At 38.9% G+C, this 19345-nt stretch overlaps 2 protein-coding genes across 2 annotated transcripts; one reads left to right on the forward strand and one right to left on the reverse strand.

Moving 5' to 3' along the window:
- Positions 1-4826: 4826 nt before the first annotated feature.
- On the reverse strand, positions 4827-14443 carry LOC308689181 (uncharacterized protein). The gene is made up of 3 exons (XM_081362759.1): positions 14379-14443; positions 13456-13582; positions 4827-6694 (listed from the first exon to the last, which is right to left on the reverse strand). Exons 2-3 carry the CDS (start codon positions 13538-13540, stop codon positions 5685-5687), a joined length of 1095 nt encoding a protein of 364 aa, XP_081218885.1. The 5' UTR covers positions 13541-13582; positions 14379-14443; the 3' UTR covers positions 4827-5684.
- Positions 14444-17120: 2677 nt separating this feature from the next.
- On the forward strand, positions 17121-19067 carry LOC308689279 (uncharacterized protein; the record flags this gene model as incomplete). The annotated part of the gene is made up of 4 exons (XM_081362933.1): positions 17121-17588; positions 18088-18211; positions 18469-18861; positions 18981-19067. The coding sequence occupies exons 1-4, from the start codon at positions 17371-17373 to the stop codon at positions 19065-19067; spliced, it is 822 nt and encodes a 273-aa protein (XP_081219059.1). The 5' UTR covers positions 17121-17370.
- Between the last annotated feature and the right edge of the window lie 278 nt (positions 19068-19345).

Here is a 19345-nt window from a genome sequence, read left to right on the forward strand (position 1 = left end):
GGGCTATGCTTCAAGAGACTTTTTTGTAGGTATTAGGTCATTACACGTATGTACCGAATTTCGTGCACGTATGTGGAACGTTGCGGGAGGCGCACTCCGTTGAACTTTTATAGGTGGCGCTATCGAGCCATTTTGCCCCGTCCAATTCTGAAACCTATATCAGATGTAAATTTTCGCCAGTTCTGACGCGTGTGCAAAGTTTCGTGAGTTTTCGAGCATGTTTAGGCCCTCAAAAATGCAATTCAATGCGGAGAAGAAGAAGAAGAAGAATAATAATAATAATAATAATAAACAGAGCAATTCCAAGAGGGTCCTCACACCATCGGTGCTCGGGCCCTAATAAACAGAGCAATTCCAAGAGGGTCCTCACACCATCGGTGCTCGGGCCCTAATAAAGGCTTTCTACAAAACTTAATGAAGAAAATTAAGTTTAATCATGTCTGACCCATTAACAAAATCATGTCTGACCGACTCTATGTCTCCCGATGCATCCTGTCATGGTGTTCACTTTTCATAATCAACATAGATGGAAAAAATAACATTATAATATTTGAACAAATATGAAACTAAATGCTCTTATTTAATGGCTACAACAAATATAGTAGGCCTACATACTCTATTTGTACAAATAGCTACACATTTAAGTTAATTCTCAAATTAATTATCAAATTATTGAAAACAATAAACATACCACTTAAAATATATATATATATACAGTTGTACTGCAGGCTAAACCGGGACTGAGCAACCGTCAACAGGATGTATCGAGTGTCATGGCAACGCAGCCCAATAAGACTCGCAGGTAAGTTGTGAATAGCCTAGTTACGAAAATGGAGAGAAAATATAAATCGGGCGCATTACAAAGAAAACAACAAGGTAGTAGGAAAAGTGTGGTAGCATCGTCTCACATCGTACTTATCATCATCATCATCATCCACAACTCAACACTGTCAAAATGATAATAATACCGTTAACGTTACTCAGTCATCGATACTTAACATTACTGCTAGTGCTAGCCCTACTAGCCTGACACCGGCTAACGATGATGAGGCTAACAGCGGTCAAGCCCAGCAAAGCTCACCGGAGGCAGAGGGGGATTGTCACCAGCAATCTGAAGTGGAGGATACCTCGTCGGTCACGGATGCCTCTGGCCCCAGCAGCAGCGCCAGCATGGGTCTTTCAGAGGCGCACAGCCTAGCCAATGTCCTGTCTGAAGAGGAGGAATATCCCACTGACCCGTACCTTTTTCGTCACCGGCCTCTCACCACTGAATTGATCCGTGCGGTGATTGGGCATGGTCCTTGCCAGCCTGGTTTGAGGGACGGCTGCAAAGAGTTCCAACATGACTAGGATAAGCGACGCTTCAGTCCGGCTTGGCATATGCGCCAGATAGGAGGCTCAGGTAACCCAGTGGAGCGTCAGTGGTTGGTGTACTCACCCAGGGCAAACCGACTGTTCTGTTTTTGTTGCTGGCTTTTTGGTAAAAAGTCCAATGACAGTGCTGGGAAAGCCTGGGCTGACCCATGTATGGCTGGCTTTTCGTGGCCACAGAGAACATGCTGGGCCGGGAGCCCCTGACTCTAACGAGGGGAATTTCTTAGAGCTCGTGAAGTTGCTGGCTCACTACGACTCCATCCTCGAGCAGCACATAAATAACCCGGTCAGCAGAGTGACATACCTCAGTCACCAGTCCCAAAACGAGCTCATTGCAGCTCTTTCCAAAGAGACACTGAGCACAATAATCGATGAGATAAAGTCAGCAAAGTTTTTCTCAGTTATCGTAGATTCCACCATAGACATAACGAGAATGGATCAGTTTTCTCTTTCACTCAGATATGTCACCAAAACAGGCAGCAGCATTGAGCGCTTTATTCAATTTGAGGAGTTACCTGATGGCAGTGCGGCGTCATTTTATGATCTTCTGCATAATTCGCTGACAAAGGACCTGGGTCTTAATGTAAATGATCTGAGGGGACAAGCATATGACGGTGCCAGAACCACGTCAGGGCAGTTAACGGGGCTGCAAGCCCCGGGTCAAACTAAATTTCTCAGACAAGGCATTTTATGTCCACTGCTGCACACACAACCTCAATCTTATTCTTATGGATGCTGCGTGTTGTTTGTGTAGCGCAAAAGTTTTTTTTCGGTACACTTGAGACATTGTACTTCTTTTTAACTTCAAGCCTTCCACGATTTAAAATACTGTAGGAGGAGCAGGAAAACATGCAACTGGAAAGAACCATTCTTACGCGGAAAAGCCTTTCTGACACAAGGTGGGCCTCCAGGAAGCAGGCCACAGAAGCAGTGATACAAGCCTCCCAGCTATTCTCAAAGCTCTGAACCGTATCCAACACCACCACAACAACACACCCAAGACGGCCTCTGAAGCTGACGGCCTGCTGTCAAAACTCAGCACATTAGAATTCATTTTCATGTTGGTGTTTTGGAAAGATTTGTTGAAGAGGACATACATCCTGTTGAATTACCTCCAAAAAGAATCACTGGATGTCAACACTGCTGTGGATCTTATTGACAGTACTGTGGCTCAGATCAGGGAGTTACGCACAAGAAGGAGGCCTTTGACAGTATGGAGAACACAGCAAGAAATATGGCCAGAGAAAGCGACGTGGGTCATTGGCGATTTCATGGGTCAAGGAGACAGTCGGTTCTCCAACCCACAGATGATCAGGTTGCAAAAAGGTTACCAGTTCACTCAATTAAGACAAGGTTAAGAAAAAACACTATATGATCACAATGTTTACTGTAATACGGTTCTATGTGAAAACTATATGATCACCAGAAGTTTACTTTGATAAGAGTTAGACGTAAAACCACTACACGATCAACAGACATATGGAAGAATGAAGTCCATGCATGAATACTGCTGGTCTGCCGTTTCTTTGTTTTCTTGTGTTACATGTATGTAGGGCTGGGTACCGAACGTCGATACTTTTATGGTATCGAAAAAAATATTTCGATCCTATGAGTATCGAAAAATTCTTTATTTTTCGGTGCCAAATTTCGGTTCCAAAAGCATCTGAGCACGCAAGCTTATCTGTCCTCTCTGTATATTGACAAAGAGCGGAGCTCCGACCCACACACACACGGAGAGGTGCGGACGGATCAAACTGTTGCAGTTTTGTTGAAGTCACAGAGAGTCACGGATGGTCTCAAGTGTGGTAACATTTTTTTTTTAAACTTCACGCAGACAGCGTTTGCTGCGATATGAGCCGAAAGCGGTCACGGTGCTGTTGACGTTACACTTCCTCTTCGACTACTAGACAAGCAGCCACAATGGTGGTTTCTTTGCCCTGATGACTGACTGACTGACAGGCAGTCATTTTATTAATGTTTGGCGACGTCTACCTTAATCCGGATACATTTGAAAATGGCGTTTTCGTTTATAAACGCTCTCCGTCCACACTAGCGTTTTCGGACGTTTCAGTGTGGATGAGAAACTTTTGAGAAACGTCAAATTCACCTTACAGCGCATGCGTAAAACCCCACAAAAGATCACTGATATGATTCAGATGGAAAAATAAATAATTAAGTTATCGCGCAATTCTTCTGACAGGATAATTTTATTTAGTAAAATATCTCACCATTCACTGATGCGGTCCAGGTCGCACGCAGTCACCATGTTGGTCTAAAACGCAACTGCTCTCTTGTATTGCCGCAGGACAGCATGTGAGTAGCCTAAATTCTGTCATCTTTGCAGGACTCTGATATGAAGAGTGTGCAATGTAGAATATTTTAATAACGTATAGTTAGCAACAGTGTAAAGGTTAATAGCACAAAACAGGCACAACACTGGTATAATGGTAGGCCTACAATATGCGTCACATAATGGTTTTTAGTGTGGACGGAAGGCCAAAACGGAGAGAAAAATATAAGATTTTTATATTTATAATAAATATATAATTATATATATATATATATATATATATAATAAAATATATAATTTTCAAACGAAAACGTAGGCTATTATGGCCTTACTGAGTGAGCAGTTTTACCAGAATTTTTTTTATTTTGATAACTGTTTTGATTCACAATTAAGGTGGAAAATAAAAGCTTTGTGTTTAATGTATTTTTGTTGATGTTGAAATTAATTTTAAAACATATTATGGCTATGGTATCGAAAAAAGTATCGTTAGGAATCGGTATCGAAACTGAGGTATCGAAATTGGCACCGGATCGAAAGATTCTGAACGATACCCAGCCCTACATGTATGTGTGTATGCCATGATGTCTTCACAAGCGGCAACCTGGTGTAAAGCATCACCTCAGATTTCCATGAACAAGCCTCATGAGGGACGAGTCATCGGAGCGACTCTGGAAATGGACTCTAGAGGAAAAAGACTTCACAGCTATTCAGGCGCCATGGATTTTCAAGACTTTCACTCTCACGCTACATGGTTTTCTGTGTAATCATGTAGTTTATATGACATTTTACCACCCTGTGTCGTATGTCAACAGTTATGGTTTTGAGAAGAACTATGACACTCATGTAAATCAAGGACACGACATAGAATAAGTTATATGTGCCTGTAACTTTCAAGTTACATGACTGGAATATGGGCTTATGCTAACAAACAAAAGCTACAGAATGGACTTATGAAGGTTCAAATTTGTATATTATATGAGAGTTATTAGAACTCTCAAAGAGGGGACTTGAGTCTTCGACTAACAGTTTAGGAGTTATGAGCGATTTAGTACTTTTGATCGCTATAGTGCCACCACTGTGGCACAGCACGTTTGAACCCCTTATTACTTCTTAATGGAAGGTTGACTTTTTGTAAAAAAAATGGTGAGACAAAGGATATTTTCTGCACTGCAAATGTGTATTTTGGGATACTCAAGGTTGAGGGCATAGATCAATCAATCAACAGTATACATGCAGTAGTTCTGTTTCCACACCCGTTCAGCACTTTGTTACCCCCTCTATAACTACACATCTGCTGGGTTCTCCTCAGCTATGGGATTGTGCACCTTTATTACTTGGGTTGTGTTTTTGAATCTGCTCAAGGAAACTTACTGATCAAGTACCCTGTGTTTTGGATAATTTGATTCAGTAAGTAATGGCTCTTCATTTCCATTTCTGAAGGGCCAGTGTGCTGCAGACTTTAGTTCCAACCCTAATAAAACACAGTTTTTGGAGATGGTGGGCCTTTTTTAAGCTGAAATCTGCATTGTGTAAATCAGGGATGAGCAACTTTGGCCTTGAAACCAGCTTCCAGATTTTAAAAGATGAGCCCCAACAGTAGTCATGATCAAGTTCAGATTGACAACATATGCTTACCTGTGCAATCACTCACTAAATGAAATAAACATTGCCATGTATTATTTAATATCATCTTTAGTTTATGTCCTTTTATGTGCAATCTTTCATTCATATTTTGGCATTTCATAGTAAAACTAATATTTTGATTTTGAGGTGTCAATATTCAAGAATGGAGTGACGTCGCCATACAATTGAAATTGTTCAATATTTGACTATTGAAAAGATAAAGAATATAAAAAGCCTATAGTCAAAGTATAAAGAATATAAGAATGCAAATAAAATAAGTATTCAATAAGGTGGACGATCACATTTGGCCAACATTCAGTTGCAGTGTGAACATAGATATACACAGATTTAACAGATACATATTTCTTTTTTGAAACTCATTCTACACTAACGACATTTAAACAGTTTCTCTCGAGTGAATCCTCATGTGGATATTAAGGTTTACTTTAATGCAGAAACTTTTCCCACATTGACCACATACGAATGGCTTCTCTCCTGTGTGACTTCTCATGTGGGTCCTTAGGTTTCCTTGTTGTGAGAAGCTCTTCCCACACAGTTTGCAAGTGTAAGGCTTCTCTCCAGTGTGACTTCTTATGTGGGAATTAAGTGTTTCTTTACGATTGAAACTCTTTCCACACTGAGCACATACAAACGGCTTTTCTCCAGTGTGAATTCTCATGTGAGTCTTAAGACTATCTTTTCGTGAGAAGATCTTCTCACACAGTTTGCAGGCGTAAGGCTTCTCTCCAGTGTGAATTTTCATGTGGAAATCAAGGGATTGTTTATGTGTAAAACACTTTTCACACAGCTTGCAGGTGTAGGGCTTTTCTCCAGTGTGAATTTTCATGTGGTTTTTAAGACTTTCTTTTCGAAGGAATTTTTTTCCACACTGTTGGCATGTGTAGGACTTTTCTCCAGTGTGAATTTTCATGTGGATTTTAAGGCTGTATTTTTCAGTGAAACTTTTTCCACACTGTTTGCACTTGTAAGGCTTCTCTCCAGTGTGAAGTCTCATGTGAACTTTAAGGCCTCGTTTTTCAGCGAAACTTTTTCCACATTGTTGGCAGGAGAAAGGCTTCTCGCCAGTGTGAATTCTCATGTGGACTTTAAGGTGTCCTCTTTGAGTGAAACTTTTTCCACATTGTTGGCAAGAGTAAGGTTTCTCTCCAGAGTGAATTCTCATGTGGACTTTAATGTAGTCATATTTACCAAAACTCTTCCCGCACTGTTGGCAGTTGACATTACTTCTAGCTCCTGTCTTTTGAACTCTTTCTCGTGAGGAAGCCTTTTCGATCCCTGAGCAACTAAAATAATTTTCTCCATTTAAGAAATCACAATGTCTCTCATACTGATCTTTTTCTTCCATTTCATTCAGTTCTTCACTCTCTTCTTTCACCTGCATCAAGTCTAAGGCAAAAAAAGAGAAATACAAGTTAACCTGGGTTTAATACAGGGGTTCCCAACCACGTTCCTATTAGAAAAATGATGTGCTCTCAACTGTCTCAAGAATTTCTGAATTCCCCCCTTTGGGCATTTGGGGGTTTATCTCACCTCAATTTTTGCTCACTCATTGTACTTGTGGTTTTTTTGGGGGGGCTAATTTTGTTGCTTAAGTTTAAGTTTTAATTTAAGTTTACACAAAACCAGAAAGCTAAAAAACAACTGATACAGCTGACACTCCCGGCTCTTAGTGCATCTTGTTTCCTTCTGGAGCTTAAGTGAATGTTTGAACCTTTTTTAATTGTTGTGTTTGAGTCAATCCTCAGTGTGAAAAGATGGATCTCAAAATCATACAGTCACTGCTGGAAAGGGTTAAAATATTCAAAAGATGCTGCAGGACCCTTTGCAGGACCTGATGGATATTTCTGAAGAACATTAGGAAGAGTTTAACTGCTTAACAGTTTCACAAACAAGGGACTCAAGAACAACATCACAAAAATCATCCAGGTAACGACACAATATTAAGAATCAGGAGGGACATGACAACTTTTGAACGGGGTTAATTTTATAACCTCAGCAATTTTTTTTTGTCTTGTGGACTATGCAAACATTTAATGTAAAATGTCTTATTTAGGACAGTACTAAATAAAAAATAACATGCATTTTGTATGATTTTTGTATAATCCTCTTATTAAGATTCTGCAAGGTGTATGTAAACTACCTGTGGCTGTGATCTACAAATGCATGATACTATTGAAGACCAATGGTTAATTATTTACATATTTAATTAACATACATATAACATGAAGAATATTATGCTGCTTCATGGAGAAAAAACTCTCTCATCTTTGAATAACTTATGATGGTAAATTTACAACGGAGGGTGATTGTTAGGATTCAGATAGTTTTGTTTCTCTTTACAGGTTTGATTGGTGATTGGGGCATGGTCTGAGAACACCTGAAAGCTGTCTTGGCTCCTATTTAAGCAACACAGTGTGGCTAGTAGGGGCGCTACTAAGTTGTTGCTTGAACAGTTTGCCAGATTGGCGCGTCAGTTTTGAGAATGTTACTTTTACACAACCATGCACATTTCAAACTGACTGATATTACTGATGGTTTTATTATGTTATTTTGTTAATTTATATGTAATAAATTCTTTCTTTTGAGCTTATTCTTCTGTGTCATCTCCCCTTAATGTCACATTGTTGAGCCAGCTGTGACATATGGGGGCTTGTCCAATTTTTTGTTGTTTGATTTGGTTTGTTCATAAATTTTGTAGGTTTAATTAGTTCTGTGGGGTAGACCATTTGACGGAAGTTGTGACTGATGCGTCGATTTTGTTGTCAGCTTTGAAAAGGTAAGTTCTTGCAGTTTAAAATTGTGTTTAAACTCCCCAGGTAGGTTGTAGCAACGCTTTGCATTGATTTTTGTTTTAGTTTATTCTTTTTGTGAAACGCGGTAAGAGAAATTCTGCACCTGTACTACTGACTAGTTGTAAGCAATCTATACTACATTCAGAAAATATGTCAATGGTAAAGAGAAATTGCTCCAACATTGAACAAAGTACAGGTTATGCACCATTTATTTCTGAAGTTTTTCCCTGAATCAAAAGAATGTTTTGATTCAGGGAATTACACTTCAAACATTATCTGTCCCTCTGCACAAGTTTATCTTGGAATCTCAGTTAGTGAATGGGGAGGTGGTTATGGGTGTGCGCCCTTCTTTGCCGGTGGAAAGAGTGGAAGTGATTTTGGGAAACAATTTAGCTGGTGAGAGTGTGTGGCCAGATTTGTCCCTTTCTCCGATTGTTACTCCGTCTCCACTTCCTGAACCAGTTTCTGAGGACTTGGCTGAGGATCAGTCTTGTGTGGTGACACGCTTCAAAGCTAAAATGGTAATTGGTGAGAACAAATTTAACTTGCATGATACTCGCGTACCAGTTTAAGCGGTGGCTCCTGGGTTGTCTCTCATCTACTCTATCCCGTGCAGATCTTAAAACCCTTGCTATTCTTCCACCAGAGGTTGTGCGTGCACTGTCCGAAATTAATTATGAAATTTCCACTCCAGACAGGAGGAAAGAGACTCGTAAATTTATTGAAACCATATTTGGCCTGCGATTGTGAACCAAACAGGGTTAAATCATTATTTTCTAATAAATGGTGAAATCATTAGTAAGAGTGCAGAAACTGCGTTGCAATGATAAGATCTTTATTCACACGATCAACAGACTGTCATCTGCTCAATGCTCATCACTGCAACCTTTTATGTAATGGGAATAGATCTAAATACTTTAAAAACGTCTCACGATTCGTTGCTCTCGATAGCTATAATAGTAAAAGTTTTCGATAGAGTTCCACTTGTAATAATTTACTATTTCATATGCAAGCATGTCAGCCAATCACAGCAGTGAGCGTTTACACTGTAGTCTCACAGCAGACACGCCCCTTCAAACAGAGCCTTCAAATCAGAGGCTAAAATCAGACTAGTGAAATCATAGTTTTGCCTAATAAAAAACTATGCAAAACCATAGACCTTGATCTACAAATAAAGTATAATAATGGGAACATTGATCTGGGAAAGAGTGTCATCGTGTTACTGTCGTAACCGAACGTGACGCGCTGTTTGAATGCTGAATGGAGAATGACTGAGGAGAGATGAGTTTCCATTAACTTTAATTTAACAACTTAAATATTCATTTTTACCCCACATTATGCTATCAAAAGACTTTAGAAGTCTTGGAATATAATGCACAAAAACTTTATGGTGCTTTACAAAGTTTTTTTATGCCTTTAGTGAGGCTTAACAATAACACAATAGTATGCACAATATCGGACCTAACTGAGAAGCTGCAGTCGTGGCGGGATGATTTTTGGTGTGGCGGACCACCACGGCAGAATGAATGTGGTGGAAACACTGGGGTTGATAACGTATTCGCAGATACCTTGTCACGTGCCCCTGTGACGGAGTAAGGAGATGGTGTTTTGGTCTCTATATGATGTGGCGGACGAGGAAAGAGTGCGCCTACCTATATTATGATTCATTATTAGTATTAGTATTATTATGGGTTGATTGTGTGTGTTTTTTAAAGGGGGGGGTAGTGTTAGGATGCAGACTGTTTTGTTTCTCTTTACAGGTTTGATTGGTGATTGGGGCGTGGTCTAAGAACACCTGAATTCTGTCTTGGCTCCTATTTAAAGGCAGGGTAGGTAGGATTTTTCTAAAAAAAAAAAACATTCCAAATTTGTTTAAACTGTCTTTATATACCAATATATAATTAAAATGTAAGTACTCTGAAAAAGAGAGTATAAAAATGTCTGTAGACCTCTCACGACTGTTGTAAACACAGCTACTTATTTCCATTCACTCCACCCCCTCCCTTCTGAGCTCCTTCCAAAGCCACGCCCCCAAAACACATGAACGCGCAACGCCAAACGCTCAGGCTCAGCTGGAAGACGCATTTATTTACCTGAGACGAGTGGAGAGGAAGGAGCGCAGTGCATGCAGTGACATCATGTCAGAATCACATGTAATAAAATACCTAACTTTATCACTATAAATTAGGGTTGTGCCGATAGACGATAGTATCGTGTATCGACGACAGACAGAGATATCGCCGATGGCAGATGCCTTTGACGATATCAATACGATAATTGGCTCGTTTTCCTATTAATGTATTAAATCATTATTATTATTATGAAGCTAGTATAGTTACAATTATATTTGCCTTGCCTAAATTCATAACAATAACCACACTTGCGACATCACATAACCACACATGCGACGTCACCGACGCGCGCGTATGAGGACTCCTCAAAGAAAATATTTTTAAAACAGACTAAAAAAAACTACATCCCACAACGAAATTTAATTGCAAGGTGATCCATTCACAAATTGCCAAGAGTGCTTGTTTTAACAGACGCATCATTCTTATACAGAGCCAAGATGAAGACGCGGCATCGTTGTTCGTCAGTATTTCCATAGCACATTAACAAAATATTTAATGACAGTAAAAACCCTAAAAACAGTACAATTACAAAATATTAATTATAATAATAATATCAATAAAATTATATAGGCCGCCTAGGCCTAATAAAGTTACACGAAGCATCTGTTGAACTCTGCCTGTGAAAATCACAAGCAACTTCAAACTTGTTTAACAAGAAATATTCTTCTATTTTTTTCACTGTCAATAATGTAAGTCCACAAGAGAAATATTAAGCCAGTAAATTAAGATGCTGTAGCCTACCGTTATATCCACCGTCGTCTCTGAGAGAACGCGCCGTTAATGCAGCGAAAGCGCAGTCCGTTTCTGCTTTCACTTTCAGGGAATGAGCGCGTTTACATGCACGTTATTAACTCGATTATGCTGAATAAACTGACAATGCATGTGGTCATGTAAACGGATTAACCCATTTTCCTTTATCAGAGTCAAGTCATAAGTAAGTACCGATCGACTTTTAGATTTTTGCCTCTGATTTCTCCCGGCATTTAAAACCCGCGTTATTTGGGCTTATTGAAGTGCGGTGCGCATAAGTGAAGTGCATCCAGACAGAGGAGGACATATCGCAGACTCCGACTCTTTCTTGACCCAATAAATTAAAACGTGTTTTCATGATCTCGTGCAGAAGCAGCCTACAGTCAAAATGCTGCATCTGTAACGGCATGAGAGGATAATGTGTGTCCGTAAATTTCCCGCTGACATGTTGAAATATACAAGAATGGTCAGATACAAGAATGATTAGGATCTTTTTTTTTTTTTTTACCTCACTATACCAGGAAATAACCTGATTTAGCCTATTAATAAACACTCCACCTTTGCTAGCAAAATAGAAAAAGATTCTCATTTAAAACGAAGTAATAAAACAAGCAAATTGATGAGTAAATAAGCAAGTTAATAATCAAATAAGTAAGCCCCGCCCCCCTCACGATAATATCGTGTATCGCCGATCTCACAGGCTGACGATAGGACGATATGAAAATGGAGCATATCGCGCAACCCTACTATAAATATAAACAAATAAGATTTCTTTTAGTACTCACTATCAAGCTAGCATATTAATACTGATAAGGGCGAAGCAGAGGAGGTCGTTCAAGAGTGCGGGCAACCAGGGTCCGAGGAAGTAGTTTTTGCCTTGTTTGCCTTCGCTGACTGCATATGCAGGTGCTTTGAATTTTGAATGCTCTTTCTCTGCCATAATTTTACTCTTCGTAGGTTCCGCGCCTCTCTTGCACTCCTCAAATCAAACGGGTGCGCGCGCATATGGGCAGATCTAGCAACAGGGGTGGTAGCCATGGTTGCGAGAGTGAGTGACAGTCGCCCAAACCAATCAATTGTTTCGTCCCGAATGGAAATAATGAGCTGTGTTTATTGCAGATTAAAACGTCTACAGTCACTTGATTTTTATACTCTCTTTTTCAGAGCACTTACATTTTAATTATGTATTGGTATATAAAGACAGTTTAAACAAATTTGAAAAAAAGTTTTTTTATAAAAATCCTACCTACCCTACCTTTAAGCAACGCAGTGTGGCTAGTCGGGGCGCTGATAAGTTGTTGCTTGTTTGAGCAGTTTGCCAGATCAGCGCATCAGTTTTTAAAATGTTACTTTTGTTTCACAACCATGCACTTGTCCTGACAACATTATATAGTTACACATCCATTCACTGGCATTTCATACTGATTGATATTACTGATGACTGACGGTTTGATTGTTATTTTGTTAATGTATATCTAATAAATTCTTTCTTTTGAGCTTATTCATCTGTCGTCTCCCCTTAATATCACATTGTTGAGCCAGCTGTGACAGTGATAGAAGATGTGAAAGTCACAAAAGATGTTTTCTTTAAAGCTACACTGTGTAATATTTTAAGTAGATTTTTTAGCAAAAATGGGAAAAATGGTCGGCGTGCATGGTCAAAAAGAGTTGTCCCTATTCTCTTAATGAGTAATGGGTGTGTTTTGGGAGTAACGTGCAATAAACTAATCAGAGTCTCATTTCCCATTCCCTTTAAAAGCCAGTTGCGCTCGCGCCATGGCGGATTCGCTATTTACATGGTGGAATTTGCAAGCGTAAGACTGAACGCTTCTCTAGCAAGGAAACGGATCTGCTCATGCGCGAGGTTAAAGTGCGCAAGCAGACCACCTACGGGAAAAGCCAGATTCCACCATATATTTATGTACACAATAATAATCTTTTACATTGTAATTTTATTTTTAATATTTGGAATGTTTGTATGCTGCTGCACCTCCCTGTGTTTGTAATAAGATGAGTGTACGTGCGTTGTGCATCCGCCTATAGGCGCATATTAACGCAATCTTTAAACACAAACAGTAATAAAAAAAATACTGCGCCATTGACTTTAGGCCAGGTTTCAATTGGTCAATGGCTCAGTCTATTTCAGTTGCCTCAGAATAGCAATGCGCCAACAATGCACCTGAACACACCTCGTTTTCAGACCAGCAACCCATGGGCGAACAGATGGGCGCAAATGCATTTGCTATTTAAACAACGTGGCACAGGATGTGAAAATGCTAACTGCGTCGGACTGAAACTAGCAAGAAACACTTGTGTCGCACCTGTTGCCACATTACGCTAGGTGTATGATAGGGCCCATTGGGTTTAATGTTACACACTAATATGACATTCTTCAAAAATATTCATTTTTGTAGAGCTGTACATTTTAATAAGGATAAAAATGACTGAATTAAGCTTTGAGAACGAAACCAACCTGTTTGTTCCTCAGTATCTTCTTGTTTCACTCTGAATGTTTCTTCAATCGTCATGTCTTCACTTTCCTCTTTAATAAACGCCATCTTTATAATAGTGTCACTATTTACAATAGTGTCTGAGTTTTTCTGTGTGTTTAGACAATAAGATGAGAATAATTAACAGAAAGGAATTATAAATCCAAACTAAATCTCTGGGTGCGTCTCAATCAGCTCTAGTTCAGTAGTTCAGTGTTAAGAGAGTCAGTCAGAGTGAGAGTTAATGGACTTAACCTCCTCAGACCCCGTGTCCACTCCACATACGTGGACATCACATTTTTAGTTGTGTGCAGCATAATACTTAATTATGTGTAACTGGAAATCTAAAATGCACACCAAACCAAAGCTCAGGTCTGAGGAGGTTAAATCACCTGATTAGACAATCAATAAAAAATGAAGCTAATACAAGAACACACACTAAACAGACTCTTACTATTAAGGCATTTAGGATTTACACGTGGTATTTACTGACTTGTAGTTTCTAGAGACATTAATACAAATTGGTTTGTTAAAGTTGTCATTACATGTTTATGTTCTCCTTGCATCAACACTGTTTTGATCAGCGTGCGGCGATTCGAATCACCGAATCATTTCGCTAAACATTTGATTCGATTGACTCGGGGTTTCAAAAGCTCTATTTCTCCATCTGCACTCGCCAGTGACCGAAATCGTTTTTACAGTAAACTTACTTACGATATAGGGAGCGAAATGAGACGCACCTTTTCTGTTACTAATGTGTGGATGAGCATCAATGTAACGTTAGATAAATCATTCAAATATTACTTTCAATAATAATTAATCATTTTTACATCGTTTGCAAAAACTGTAAAATTGACTGGAAGGCTTGCATTGATTTAAATACTTTAAAACGCTTATAATTACAAACCTTTATGCCGAATCACAACAGAGGCAGGAGAGTGGCGCAGTCTTATGACGTCATATCGCCAAACTAAAATAAAAGTCCTAAAGGTAATCCTAAAGAGCCTATGATCAATAATTTGTGAAATACCTATTTAAATGATTGTTGTCCAGAATGTGATGGAAAAAAGAAAAACTACTAACAAAAGACAATGAGACTGAGACTTGGGTGCACAAAGCATTTATATCCCAATATTAAAATGTTTTTTTTTTTTTAATTAAAAATAGTCTAAGAGTTCATAAAGAATGTTATACAAATGTCAACATTGAAGTGCATATAAGAGTTGGTGTGTTTCTAATATTAAAATATAGGCATATAAAGTTCATTAGACTTAAATGCCTGAAAATAGGTAGAACATTTCGGGGGGGGAAATATGATCTTCAAATAATCAGTAGAAATATAAATGTAATTCAATACAAAATAATTATTAATCTAGTTCAGTCTAATTAAAAATCAACAATTTCACAGATCTCAAATAGCAACTCAAGTCTCAGATGTCAAGAGTCATTTGAGTTGCTGCCAATGTAGAGTGATTGAAATTTAATGAAGGAACAGACACAATTTACAAATTCTGAACTCCACAGAAAGCTCCGCAGTTTTCCACAAATAAAATCAATGTTCAATGGATTCATCAATGCTCAGTAAATTTTGTCACGCTCATCTAAAAATCAGAAAATTTCCGCACAAAAACTAAGGCCTGGTTACTAGAGCACAAATGCAATTTGGAACAAACATGCTCACTCTCACACACAAATAGACACAGCTGTGACTGCAACAGAGATTATTTTTAAGAATCTGGAATTTTTATTGAAATAAACGTGTGACTACAATTGTTAGAGACTCAGACAGGAGGATATTAGAGGACTCAAAACAAGACATTTATTTCACAAGACACAAGTATGTAACAATCATAAAATGACAGAGATATGGCAAGTAAATAAGTCTTAACTGAAAAGTTATGGCAAGTGGGTGTGTATGACAGTTAAACAACGGTCTTTCAGAATGAGTGGGAGTTACTTTGATATTTAAATATATATATGTAAAAAAAAAAAAAAAAAAAAACTTGTTATAGAAGCACTTGGCTCTCATCCAGAACAGTGAATGGATCAGTTGGCAAGCGGTGACTTTTTTGACCGGTTATGCCCATTAAGTCAAACAACCAAAATGCATGGGCTATGGCCAATTTGTGGTGTTAATAACCTGTTATGGAAATTATTATTGTACTGTTATTATTATTTGGTCTTTTGGAGAACTGTAGAGACAAGCACAGTCAGGTTGATATAATACATTTTATTTTTCAAATGGCAAAAACTGTAGAGACAAGCACAGTCAGGACATTTTATTCTTCAAATGGCAAAACTCCATGTTCACAAATGTACGTTCTCCTGTAAAAAACGCTGCTTTACATCATTCAAGAAAGAAAAGGAGCTTTATATTGAAATCCGATTTATATGAAGGAAAAAGCAGGAAAACTTTGAAAATGTTTCAATATATGTATCTACATCAGGGGTTTTCAAAGTGTGGGGCGCGCCAGAGCATGCCAGGGGAGGCGCGGAGAGTGGTAAAAATCATAGCCTAATAATTTGTTTAAATTAATACATTAATACATTTAAAAAGTTAAATTGTTATTATTCTGACACTGCAGATCTTGATACCCAATTCTGATTTGTTACCTTTATCCGATTTTTTTGACCGTCTGTTTCACGTTCTTTCAACTGTGACCCATATCTGATTCATGTGTTTACACTTGCCATACCATCTGAAACATTGCGCATACTTAAAGGGTTAAATTCTCTTGCACAGATGGACAAACGCGAAATATGCTTGATGATAGCTCTGCGATATATGCAAAGTTCGCCAAACATCACCATGACTTTGAGGCGGAGAAGGACAAAAAGTGCCATCATTGCGGCCTGTACATATGCTTCAGTTATTGTGTGCAAGAGAGATCTCAGGACTGGTAGGAGCATATTCTGTTTAAATATTGGCTTTAACGAGGAGCAGTGGGTCCGAAATGTTAGGATGAGCACCTTTGATATGTTGTGTCAACGTTTGTCCACATTCCTCTCCTATGACGACACGACGTTTCGTCAGGCCATTCCGTCCCTTTGCAGATGCGCGTCGGGGTTGCTCTCATCATTAAACCGCGGAGATAGCCTAATGCCTCAGAAAATCCGGTCTGCCTGTTTACATGACAGTCGCATTGGCACATATCTGATTTATATCTGATTTATTACCACATATGAATGAGGCCTGAAACCGATCTCGAAATATCCGAATGCATGCATTTTTTTCCTGTTTACATGGTCATAGAACACATCCGATATGTGTCAAATATGAGCAAAAAATCGGAATGGACTATATGCACGGAGCGTTCTTTGGAACTTCCGCATAAAGATAAGTCAGCCCGTGAACTTCCGGTGGAACGTCATTTGATGTTGTGGTACTTTTAGGTTAGTGGGCGGCACCTTCAAATCCGTGAGGTAAAAGACTCCTTGAGACTAGTGGTTTATAGATAAAGTTTGAACTAGAACTTATTTATTTAATTTATTATTTATTCAAAAGCTACGTGAAAATAAAGTAATAACTTAGGTTAACGGAAATGAAAAAGGCATTTAAATTTCAGCGCTGTGAGGGAACGTCAGCTGAGCACTGTTGTGTCCCTCAGTGTTCGTCCTCAGCAAAATTCAATTCAGTCATTAGTTTTCATACTTTCCCGTCAGACGTACAACAGCGAAAGAAATGGATAGTAAATATAAGAAGAGACAATTTTATTATATCTCACCATACACGCGTGTGTAGTCGGCACTTTGTGCCAGAAGAGCTCAAGGAGCCTGCTGAAGTCGGAGGGAGGCGAAGGCTGAAGTCTGGTGCCGTACCTGTACTGTTCCCTTGGAATAATTACTCTCTTGGAGAGAGAAGGCTTGGGGTTTGGGAAAGGAGAACGAGACCAGAGAGTATGGAAACTGGGGAATATTCTGAACGTATATCTACCAACGACCACGATTACAGCACAGCACCGCAGCCCGCGTTTGTTGACTCGGTTCTGGAAGAAAACGAAAGGCTTCGCGAAGAAATCGACCTTGTGAGGCAGCAGATGGAACAGATGTCACTCAAACAGCGTTTTGGGCTACAGCGATTTACAGGTTCTGACAGTGACATCCGTTTCTACACCAGGTATGTAGAAATATTTAATTTAATAAAAACGCAAATACTTTAAGAACACTTGAAATATCTTGCATTTAAAGACTGATGTTATACAGTGATCATACTACTGTATCTTTACTAATTATATTTAAAATAAAATAATATTTAATATTAAAACACTTTTTAGGCTTAATGTGCATCGTGCATTAAAGAAGTACTCCAAATAAAGTATAATTGTAATATTTATATCCTAAGTTTTAAGCATTATGTCAGTAAATATCGATTTGTAGTATACTTAGTATGAAATAAATATATTTTAAAAACATTTTGGTTTAGGTTTTTTTTTGCACTATGGTGTCCAAACCACAAACATTGAAGATTAAATATAATCAGCATGTCAAATAGACCAGTGCAAGTCACTTCAGTTCCTACTTCAGGTTCACCTCTGACCTGGTATGTATAAATGTAATAATATGTATGGTGCTAAATGCAAGGAATGTCAATGCTTTGACATTTTCGCTATTTACAGGTTTTCATCTTACGATCATCTGATGCGGTTTTGGCAGGTCATTGAACCATCACTGAGATTCATGGTTCGGGTAACCAGAACAGGAACTGCAAACAGTGAATCTGAAAAGCAAAGTGCTTCCATGGTAAGTCTGTCATCTGTGCTATTATGACCAAACTCTCCGGCTACAGAATCCTATCATATACTTGTTCAATACATGGTTGGACTTTTACTTTCTGAAGCCAGGATGTTCACATTATGACCAACACTAGCACTTTTAGATTGAATGTAGAATGAATGGAAATAAATTTCACACCATCAGATGTCTGTTGTTGTAACTGTACTGTACACCTACCAGTTTTGACAATTACATATACATGTAACTGTGTTGTGATCTGTCAGTCCTTACAGGCAATAGATGAACTGTTCCTCTTCCTGAACTACCTTGCCCTTGGTCTGAAGCAGAGGGACCTAGCTGAGCGGTATGGGGTGCATCAGTCTACTGTAAGCAGAATCATTCTGACCTGGAGCAATTTTCTGTTCTCTGTTCTTGGTTCACAATGCATTTGGATGCCTCAAGACAAAATTAAGGAACACTTGCCATCAGAGTTTGAAGACTACCCAGACACCACCACAATTCTGGACTGCACAGAGCTCCGGTGTCAAACACCCTCCTCCCCTTTACTTCAGAGTGAGGTATACTCAAACTATAAGTCCCACTGTACCCTGAAGGGAATGATTGGCATGGCTCCCCATGGCGCTGTAACCTTTGTTTCCTCCCTTTTTGCTGGCTCAGTAAGTGACAAACAGATCTTTGTAGAGTCAGGTATTCTTACTCTGCTTAGGCCAGATATGGCAATTATGGTCGACAGAGGCTTTCTTGTGGATGACTGTGTGCCCTGTAAGGTGTACAGGCCTGCATTCCTCGCTGGAAGACCTCAGATGTCAAAGCACGAGGTCAGGGAGACCCAATCTATTGCACATCTCAGAGTGCACATTGAGCGCCTAATTCGTAGACTGAAGGAATTCAAATTCTTTGATACTGTCATCCCCTTAAACATGTTTGGTAACATAAATCAGCTTTATGCAGTTGCATGCCTACTGTTAAATTATCAGAGTGGGCCACTTGTAAAAGCTTGGGCTAAGTAGAAGTGCCTCTTGTTTTATCCTCTCTTAATCCTTGTAAATATATCTTAAACATGCCTCTAGATTTAATCTCTGTATATATCATTCATCTCATAATTTAAACTTAAAATCTATTCACTAAAAATCTGATTAC

The sequence above is a fragment of the Scardinius erythrophthalmus genome, assembly GCF_964197995.2.
Source record: "Scardinius erythrophthalmus genome assembly, chromosome: 4".
Taxonomy (NCBI): Eukaryota; Metazoa; Chordata; class Actinopteri; order Cypriniformes; family Leuciscidae; genus Scardinius; species Scardinius erythrophthalmus.